This window comes from Monopterus albus, unplaced genomic scaffold (genome assembly GCF_001952655.1).
Source record: "Monopterus albus unplaced genomic scaffold, M_albus_1.0 scaffold265.1, whole genome shotgun sequence".
Taxonomy (NCBI): Eukaryota; Metazoa; Chordata; class Actinopteri; order Synbranchiformes; family Synbranchidae; genus Monopterus; species Monopterus albus.
This window is the reverse complement of record NW_018128145.1, coordinates 513,978-524,273: the sequence shown is the minus strand read 5'-3', so window position 1 is coordinate 524,273 and position 10,296 is coordinate 513,978. Positions and strand designations below refer to the sequence as shown.

Below are 10,296 nucleotides of genomic sequence, written 5' to 3'. Positions count from 1 at the left end.
TTGTCAGAGAAGTTAAAAAGGATCTTTCACAACCACAATATCCCAGTTAACTTTAAACCAGGGAACACCCTGCAGCAGCATGGTGGTGCACAGCGAGAATGTTCTAGGTTCGGGCCCCACCCGGGACCTTTCTGTGTGGAGTTTGTGCATGTTCTCCCCGTGCTTGCGTGGGTTCTCTCCGGGTACTCCGGCTTCCTCCCACAGTCCAAAGACATGCAGCTTATGTTGATTGGTGTCTCTAAATTGCCCATAGGAGTGTGTGTGTGTGTGTGTGTGTGTGTGTGTGTGGTTGTTTGTCTCTATGTTAGCCCTGCGATGGATTGGCGACCTGTGCAGGGTGTACCCCGCCTTTGCCCAATTTCCGGCTGGGATTGGCTCCAGCCCTCTCGTGACCCTGTTCAGGGACTAAGCGGTAGAAAATGCATGAATGAATGAACACCCTGCGGCAGAGACTGGTCCACCTGAAGGACAAAACACCCAGACATAAACAGAGTGATGTGGTGTACGCAATTAAGTGTAGTCAGGAGTGTAACGACTTGTACATTGGTGAAACTAAGCAGCTGCTTCACAAATGCATGACCCAACACAGGAGGGCCAACTCCAGTGGACCAGAGTCAGCAGTCCACCTCCACCTGAAGGACAAAGGACACTCTTTTGAGGACAGTGAAGTCCAGATCCTCGCCAGAGAACATTGCTGGTTTGAGAAAGGAGTTAAGGAAGCTATTTTTGTAAAAATAGAACACCCCTCACTAAATAGGGGTGGTGGACTAAGACACAACTTGTCATCGATCTACAATCCTGTTTTGAGACCAGGACAATAGGCGTCGTCCACAGGGGAGGGTTCAAAGACAGGTAACAACTCTCATCGATACTGGGCTATAACGACTCAGTCGTTAGGGGACATTGTTGGGCATCAAAGGACTGAAACACCACGAGGGGGATAAATATCTATGACTCAACACCAGTCAGTCAGAAGTGATGAAGCCTCTTGGATGAGAGGTGAAACATCTTCGATCTAGAAATCTAAGTCCACTTGATTTTTTTCTAAGTTTTTTTCAGCTTACTATGACCTGGATGACTGAGAATCTGCACAGACATTTTTTTCCCCATGTTAAATATGGGAATTTTTTATTTATCTTTTTTTAGTTTGACTTTGGCCCTTTTTCAGCTAAAAATCTAATCACTCCTAGGGTCGGTCCCCGCCAATTTCTGTATCAAGTACGCTTATGATCCATCCAGCCGTTCGTCCCTAATGCTGGATCCAATCCCTGCCGGCATCGGGTGAAAGGCAGGGTACACCCTGGACAGGATGCTGGAATTAATTTTACTCTCTAAATGTGTTGTCCTGCTCAGGCTTAGCGTTTAGTTGAGATTGTAAATCAATAGATAATAAAATGTGAAATAGGAAAATGTTAATGAAATAAAAAGAAAAATAGAAAACAGAGGAGACTAACAGCAGAGGGGGGATTTACTGATAAATGACCCCAGTAACTAGTAGAGTTGATGTTTTTCTCTGGGGGTGGCGGTATTGATGATGTGACTTTGGAGGTGTTCAAGCATGTTCAGTAGCGAGTAGAGAAGCCACGTATCTCCAGTTTAGAAATGTCTCTCTGGTTGGAGAAAACGGCTCGATCGATTCGAGAACTAGGACTGCCGATACTCCTCAGCCAGGCTTTCCTGAAAAACACAAAGACAAAGTTATAAGTTTGGATAGGTTTTGTCTCTTGAACTTGAACTGTGAGGAGATTCAAGGGTGTCTGCAGTCATCAGATCCTCATCAGTCCAACTACACATCTGACTGAGCCCACAAGTTCTATAGATAGTAGATTTACTGACAATAGCTGACAGTTGTGTCACTAACAGAGACTCTGAAATGCCCCTCTGTTGAGGTTCTGAAGAGTTTCACAAAAGAATATCAGTTTCAGCTGTTGTGGAAATCAGTGTGACTGGGGTATGTGCACGCGCGTGACAAGTTTTGCGCACCTGCATGTGAATGTTTATAATAGACTGTAATTTGCATGTAAATAATGTAGCTTGTACTGCCATGCAATAAATGAAAATGAAAACTTCAGTTTTTTGCATGCTACATATTTGGATGTTCTCTAAAAATAGTGTTTAAGCCTCATTCAGTTTGACTTTTTTAATGACAACTGTGATCCAGGTTATGATCGCCAGAACCAAACTAAATGATGTAACTCACAGCACAATGAGATCACTTCATGTTCTACATCTGAAGACTTGAAAGGTTCCTCATTCCTGGCTCCTCTGAGCCCATTGGTTCCAAAACAGACAGAGACAGCGGCCTGTTGTCTCAAACTCTGCTGCTGCTCTCTCAGTGACTGGCACTGCAGTGGTGATGTTGCTGTTTGCTGTTGTAACTACTTTGGCTTTGATGTTAGCAGTGTTGTTTTCATCTATGTTCTCAGTAATGTTAGTAGTGGTAACATTTTGGTCTTCTTTGAAATAACTTTGAAAAAATCACTGTTACCTGCCAACTGTGTAACATTTTCTCAACATATTTCCTTAATAAATAGTCTAAAACCATTTTTCCACAACAACTATATCTACAATTTAAACAAGTTATTTATCCCTAATTCCCACTATCCCTGTAGTGGGTAGCTGGAGCTACTGGCATGGCTAACTGGTGCCACTGGGGATGAGCTTGGCTGGAGTAACTCACTTGGTGTAGAAAGTTATAATAATCACATTTATTTGGCCAAGTATGTTGCACACAAGGAATTTGTTTCCACTACAGAACCGAGGAAGCCATCTGTGGCACCAACTCAACCACTGGCTTTAACCATTAGGTGCAACTTGGGGGTTCAGTGTCTTGCCCTAGGACACTTCAACTGCAGGCATCAAGATTCAAACCTCCGACCCTCTGGTTGGGAGCTGACTGCTCTATCCATTGAACCACAATTGCCCCCGGAAATGCATTTTCGACTCGTCCGGGATCACACAGGTATGCTGGGTTATCACAGGACAGGAGCAAGCTTCAGCAAGACAAAACTTTTGAAGAGCACTGTTGGCTGTCTAAATGTTGTGAGGACACTTAACTGACTGCCAAGTGTGACAGGCTATGTACTAGCTGAGCAGATGGAGCAACTGGCTTCAGCTTGCCACTACTTGCCAGCACCACCTAGTCACTCGCCACAATTCCCCAGAGAAGGAGAGAGAGAGAGGCAGATGTGACCTCACACAGGTATCCTCCCCAACCACCAGTGACAATGACTATGTTCACACTGCAGACTGAAGTGGCCCAAATCCGATCTTTTTGGCTGATTTCCTTATGACAGTGTGAACAGCACAAATCCAATTTTTTTCAAATCCGGCCCAGGCTACTTTCATATGTGGTCCTAAATTGGATACATATCCAATGTTTTGCAATGCGACTTCAGTCTGAACAGCCATGTCGCATTTCATGCAATTTTTATGTCATTTAAATGCGACAGACGTCACAATTCTGCGCTGGAGGAGGCGAGGCCATAAGCAATATTTGTGCTCTCCTTCTTCTTTATATTCTTCTTATTGTTATTTCTTTATTTTGATTGCACATTAACTGGTACATCGCTACGCACATGCTATCACGAGCCGCATCCATTTTTATTTTCGCAAACACAGGACATCACGTCCTCTTCTGCGCATGCGGGTCACGTCAGTGCCATATACTGTTCACACATGAGACAGATGGCAGTCGCATTTAAAAGACAGTGTGAACAACAGTGCAAAAAAATCGGATTTCTGCAAAAAATCCGATCTGAGCATTAAGACCTGCAGTGTGAACGTAGTCAAAATTTATCAAAGTGCTGGTTGGCATAACAGAACAAGGGGAAGACTCCAAAACCCCAGGGCAAGCCACATAAAGCTGAGACTTGTGCCTTATTGGAAGGGTTTTCAGGCATTGTGGTCTACTTTTATAAGAGAAAAAAACTTTAAAACAATGCTGACTAAGTGGTTGGTTTTGTATGTGTTACCTGATTGTTTGCCAATCTGTTAAAATAATGTGCACAGCTGTATCCCAATTGTTTCTGGGAGATGCATACAGTACTGTCTTCTATATAGTGAGGAGACAGTCCTGAATGGGCCTAGCCTAGGCTGTCAAATAAAATGACCATATATACATTAGCAGGATTTTGTAATGATGCCAAAACACTTGTTCACAAAGTAAAAACACACATAATAATAATAATGTAAGACCAAGATCAAAACAACTACCAAGGTTCAGACCTCATAGATGGCTGTGACAGTGGTGGAAACAAAAACCAGAGAAGCATAAAATAAGTTTAGTTAGTGTATTTGTCACCATTTGGAGCTGCAGCCATAACACAGATAATGTTTAAAACACTTAGAGACAGACTGATGTAATTTATGTCCTCAGTGAAGTGTGAAGAGAGACACAAAACATGTTATGATTCATTCATTCATACATTTCCTGAGGATCTCATCATCTCTGATGTCCCTCCAGAATAAACCTCCATAAATTCATTTATAGATCAGAGGAGAAGAGGCTGCAGAACCTGCCTGAGAATCCTCCTGTGTTTCCCTTCAGTCTCACAGTGATCCAGTGAGAGCTGTGTGTACATACATGGATGGGGACACTGCAGACAGGAGCTGCTCACTGCTCATTCTGCTGCTGATAATGGGGACATTGTGACTACATGTACACTAACATAGGAAAAATCATGGCTCAAGTTGTATCTTAAAGCTAAATCACTCAGTTTATGGCAACATTATGCTGTCTTTGCATCTAATAAAGAATCATGGGAAGTGTAGTTCTAACAGCTAATGCATGATTATTGCCCAAATAGACTTACAAAACAAAATAATAATAGGGATGATAAAATCCATGAATATGGCTATGTTTCATGTTGCACTAAGTTTCCATGAATGAGACTGAGAAGCCTTTAAAATCACTGCCTTTTACAGACACAAGGCTCATGCTGCTGTTAGTAGCTGAGTCCTGTGATTGGTCAGTTTGAACTCACATGTCATTCACTTTTTCCACAGGTCCCTGGATTTGACCGATCACAGTCCCCTGTCTGGTGTTCTTCACCCAGCCACTCAGTCCCAGACTCCTGCCATGATCCTCTGTGTACTGACACACCATGGAAGTATCTAAATACTTCATTTATCCATCATCAATTAGTCATAAATCACTCATTGATAATCTGAATAATGTTGAATAATGACAATCTGTCAATAATATATTAATGTATTCAAATATTTATCTGAACATGATTTACAGGAAATACTATCAAACTCCTAAAGTTAAAGCAAGTCAGCATTATACTTATGAAAACAAGTGCACAATTGCAAACAGTCATAACATTAAGAATTAGTAGTAATACAATTTTGTGAAAGTGAACCGAGTGACACTTACCATTCTGAAGCAAACACCTAAGAACAGACAAGACAGAAACTTCATTAATATACTGTGTTTATGTCATACATATATATTTCATGAATATTTTCAGTAGTGAACTATGAACACTGTGGAAAAACTAGAGTTTTTACAGCAAAACAAACCAACAATGACCCACCCATTTGACAGTATGTAATATGACCTACCTTGCACATTTCCAGAAATCTCAAAATCCACTGAAGTTAGTTTTTCAGACATGACTACGTTAAGGAGACACAATAAAAGCACAGACAGAAACATATCAGTCTACTTACAATTTATTTCTGAACACAGCTGCGTTTATTTTTATCTCTGACATTTAAAACTGCTTGGACACTGTCAAAATAAGAGTAGCTTCCTGCAAACTCCATCAAAATAAAATGACCACTATTGTACAAAACAGAAATGGAAATCATTAATGAAGTGGTTATTTTATTTTGAAAGTTGATTTTATTATATCCCATTATCAGAATCAGAATCAGTTTATTGGCCAGGTATGTTGGACACACGAGAAATTTGACTCAGGTACATCAACTCTCAATGTGCAAACAGTAGACCAGCATAAAGCTGTGTAATATAACAAAATAGAAGTATTAACATCAACAACCAGTGCAAACAATGCAGAAAAAGCTGTATAAATAGACAGTAAACAATGCAGGCAACAAAGGAATGTTCATTGAAATGAGATAATTAGGGATAAAAATAAATAGAGTACTTAAAACAAAGTACTAGAGACCTGTACAAGTCTGTATAATCTGTACAATGGGAAGTAATTCACATATATCTTCTCGGGCTGGGACTGCCCTGTACATGAGTGGAAACTCATATTATCTTCTAATCTGTTGACTCAACACTCACAACATGAACAGGACACGAGGTTCATACACGGTTCATACAGATATGAACTCATATTATCTTCTAATTTGTTGGCTCTACATTTACAACATGAACTGGACACAAGGTTCATACAAGGTTCATGCAAATCTTCTATAATGTTCGAATAAGCAGCGTGTGTGTGTATGTGTTGGTATTTTCAGGCGTTTCTGAAAGTAGACATGCAGTTAGCATCTTATCTATAGTTTTCAGGATGACACTTATCTCTGCAATCAATTTATGCACATTTCACCAAGAAGACAAGAAATACTACAAGTTGTCTCAAAACTGAATATTATAACTATAATGCATGCATAAGAGCCAGGTTAATACTGATACATGGAGCTGTTAATGAAACACAGACAAATAGTCATACTGAACTTTTCCATTATAAAAGCAAAATAATACTGATGATAAGTAGAAAAATAACTAACTCCTGAAATCCAATCCCAACAATATGCAAGACAAGGGGATGTTTGGAGACTGTGAAGGCGCTCCGCCTGAAGTGAGTGATTTAACGCTGTTTTTGAAGCAAGCTGCAATGAGCGCTGAACAGCGTAAAGGAAAAGTGTGCGAAGCAGGAAGATTGCAGAAGGGAAATGCTATTAAGAGGGCTCGAAAGGCAGAGGCTTTTTTAGCAAACTGCCAGTGTTTTCTTACTAAAGTTCAAATTGTTCTCAAACATAAGTCCTCTGCATATGCAGATTTTTTTGCAGCCACAATCACATTTAGCATTGAGAAGGCAGAGTCCTATCACATCCTCAACAAGTTTCACACCGATGTAACAAAACTGCTTCTTTGGCAATACATACTTGCAACTACTTTATCACTTGAGAAGCAATGCAATAAAATAGTAATTAAAGACATATTGCTGAAAATTGTGTTTATTAAATTGAAAAGAAACGGCCATCACTAGCAGGGGTGCGACGTCCACACAGGCCTCTGCCACAAATGTACGACTTCTTCTGGGTACAGGGCATGTCATTGGCAACACCTAGAAGGTAAACAATGAGAGCCAAGGTCATTCATTACAAAAGAGCACCTCCCCCACCCCACCTTAATGTTCTTTCCTTTGTTGCAATCATGCCAAATGAAAGGACAGTAGATCATTATGTACCCTTATTGACCAGCGCCATACAATCTTCACTTCTACCGGCATTGTCAGGCTGCCTTGGTCCCCAGAACGTGAAGTCAAAATTGGAACCGTCACTCCACAGCCACACACCCTCCTGGAAGAACAAGACTCAGGAATTGGTTCACGCAGAACATTAACACACAGGTGACAAGTGAAATCATATCCTGGCACCCCAACATCACTACCAAATAAGCAGAAGACTATACATTCGCTATAAAATGCTCAAAGTCTATTGTTAAGTTACTCACCTTGACTGCATCAGTGCCTCCAACCCAGGTTTGTTTATTTGTGCCAGCTGAGGTTTTAATCAAACCTTTCACAAAGTTGTAGTGGTCTTCGGTGTGGATGGAGGCCAGATTCCCACCAACAGCAACGCAGGCAACCTGATGGAGCAAAGTGTGAAGCCAAGACAAAAGGAACAAACTAGAAATGAGTACAGGAAGCAGGAGTGTTGAGTTTGAATGAAGTGCAGAGACAAAGGCCATTTCATATCAGGATGAACATTTTAACAAGCACACCCTCACAGCTACTTCCATTTTATTGTTAACTGTAGTGAACCATAATACATTCAGCTGACCATTTCTCTATCCCAATGACATGAGGGTCAGAACTGGGGGGGATGCACCAATGCTGATGCCAGTTTGGGTCCAACACTACTGAAAATCAATCAGCTACACATTTAAATAGCCATGGTGACAGAACTGTTTGTCTCAACTAGTCTGCACAGCCTCCTGTTCCACAAGATATTCCATTTATCCAAGTGGACATGTCAAATTAAGCCATCTCTCTAATCACAACACTTTATAGGGAAAACAGTCCAACATCTATTTCGACTTGTCTGAAAGTGGTATTGGTGCAGCCCTAGTCAATATAATTTAGTCTCATACACCACCACCACCTTAAACTATAACCTCAACCATAAGCTACACATTTAGGACCATTGCACCAAAACCTGAAACCAACTTGAACATGTCAGGGTGCAAATGTTGCATACAATTCTACCTAATCAAGTGGCCAGTGATTGAGCAAAAACTGTTCCACCCAGTAAAAGTGCAGCAACTTATTTACATTTATTTTTGATAAATAGAATCTTTAATAGACTATGCAAAGTATCTCTAACAGTGCTGTCACCATTCCTACTGATCATGCAACTGATTTTCCTGTAGCCTACTAGACAGGATGGAGTGGATTATCAGCATTTCAAACTCTGTATTTTAGTGCAGTACACCACTACCTTTCACCATTACCACAACCATGAACTACTCAAAACAATGTCACTAAAAACTGAAAACAAACTTCATAAACAAATGTTAAAGCACAAGTGCTGCATTGAATTACATGGTGTACCTCATAAAGTCGCACTGAACGTGTACCATGAAGAGGACGTTATGCTTCCACCCAGTACTGTACCTCTGCATCAGCCCAGTCCTTTTCATTGAGGTTGAACTTTTAACAGTAGTCATCACGCTGGGACCATCCCTTAGGGCATCTCTTACCTACACAACAGCCTGGTGTGAAAGGGGGCAGGGAGAAATTAAGCCATTTTGACATTTCTGAGCGCAAGTGGAGAAACACAGGTGTTACTGATGACACCGTCCTGCCGCTGTTGTCCTCCCCGCAGGTCACCGTAGCAGTGATCTTGGTGCCAGCCAGATTGAAGTAGGGCGAGTGCAGGCTGTAACCGTTCAACCCCGTTGGTCGGCAGCTCCTGAGCTGACATCAAGAAGCAGCAGGTCAGTAAGAGCGGCCAGAACAGAAGTAACGCGATCCGCGTCTGTATGCGCCGAGTCGGGGAGAGCGCAGCATCGAGCGGTGCCGCTCCGCTCGCCATCATCTCCACCTGTCCGCTTGGTCCGCTCCGACTGGAAAAGTTTGAGCAGTAAACTAGTGTGAATTTAAGATGAAATGACCCCGCTAACTTCTGTGGGAGAGGCGCATTAGGAGGGAAAATAAAGGCCAATAGAAACTACAAAAGAAATGGAGAGGAGGTGAAGTTAGGTTGTAGTCCTGGTCAGCGGTGCGTCGACGTTTCCGACCTCTCTCTCCCTTTCCCTCTGTGTGGCTCCACCAAGTGTCTCCTCCAGCTAAATCTGTAGTCACTCACCCTCCCCTCTGTGTTGTCCCGTCCCGTTTGTGTGGTTATGTTACCTCCTTCTCTTTGTGCACTCTTCACAGTTTATTGGTTCAGCTAAATGAACGTTAAAAGGGGGTAGGGGTCTACTGGTTGACCGGATCTTTGAACATGTTACATTTATCAGTATTTTATTTATATTTTCCCTTCACCTTCTCCCCTTACTTACTATGTCCATCATCGCTTACTTTCAACTTTCATGTCTGTTCCTTTCTTCCTCCCTCTTTTCTCTCATTCCTCCTCTTATCCTCCCTTCTTTTCCTTCCATCCTTTCTCGATCTCTTCCTTTCTATTGTTCTTTCCCCTGTCCCTTCTCCATCCTATTTTTTCCCAAATTATTTATTTAGTATATTTTAAGACAATTGATTACTTATGCTGCTGTATGCAATGTTGTTGAACTAAGTTTCATTGTATTGTTTTTTCAGTGCAGTTACACAATAAAGTATATATGTACTGTGTGTGTCCATCCATCCATCCATCCATCCATCCATCTCATGGCTGTCAAATCAATTTCTTAGCTTTTTCCCTTTACTCCCTCATTAATGTGACATTCCTACAGAGCACCCACCAAGTGGCAAAACAACAAATGGAAACTCAAACCACACACAGAGAGGAAAGGGCATCAAACACAAAGAAAACACACAGGTGCTCAAGGCAAATGTGCACACACACAAGGCCACACACACCACCAAGCCCTCTGAGTACACAGGTGGAATATAATACAATTAGAGAAACTCTGATTTATGATGTTTTTAA

The 10,296-nt window shown here is 41.5% G+C and overlaps 2 protein-coding genes across 2 annotated transcripts; both read right to left on the bottom strand.

The window, feature by feature from the left end:
* Positions 1–1,562: 1,562 nt before the first annotated feature.
* LOC109972660 (acylphosphatase-2-like) lies at positions 1,563–5,620 on the bottom strand. Its single transcript, XM_020621669.1, has 4 exons — positions 5,569–5,620; positions 5,381–5,397; positions 4,986–5,095; positions 1,563–1,677 (listed from the first exon to the last, which is right to left on the bottom strand). Exons 1-4 carry the CDS (start codon positions 5,618–5,620, stop codon positions 1,563–1,565), a joined length of 294 nt encoding a protein of 97 aa, XP_020477325.1.
* Positions 5,621–7,142: 1,522 nt separating this feature from the next.
* On the bottom strand, positions 7,143–9,718 carry LOC109972659 (galactose-specific lectin nattectin-like). The gene is made up of 6 exons (XM_020621668.1): positions 9,710–9,718; positions 8,994–9,122; positions 8,820–8,855; positions 7,658–7,792; positions 7,392–7,503; positions 7,143–7,268 (listed from the first exon to the last, which is right to left on the bottom strand). Exons 1-6 carry the CDS (start codon positions 9,716–9,718, stop codon positions 7,162–7,164), a joined length of 528 nt encoding a protein of 175 aa, XP_020477324.1. The 3' UTR covers positions 7,143–7,161.
* Positions 9,719–10,296: the final 578 nt, after the last annotated feature.

Excerpts from the sequence above, each read along its gene's own strand:
- LOC109972660 (XM_020621669.1), bottom strand. The coding sequence starts at position 5,620 with ATGTCTGAAAAACTAACTTCAGTGGATTTTGAGATTTCTGGAAATGTG. Across the intron at positions 1,678-4,985 it reads GTGGAAAAAGTGAATGACAT|GAAAGCCTGGCTGAGGAGTA; the intron begins GTGAGTTCAAAC and ends TGTGTTTTTCAG.
- LOC109972659 (XM_020621668.1), bottom strand. Across the intron at positions 8,856-8,993 it reads GCGGCAGGACGGTGTCATCA|TTCAACCTCAATGAAAAGGA; the intron begins GTAACACCTGTG and ends TACTGTTAAAAG. Across the intron at positions 7,793-8,819 it reads AGGACTGGGCTGATGCAGAG|GTTGCCTGCGTTGCTGTTGG; the intron begins GTACAGTACTGG and ends TTGCTCCATCAG.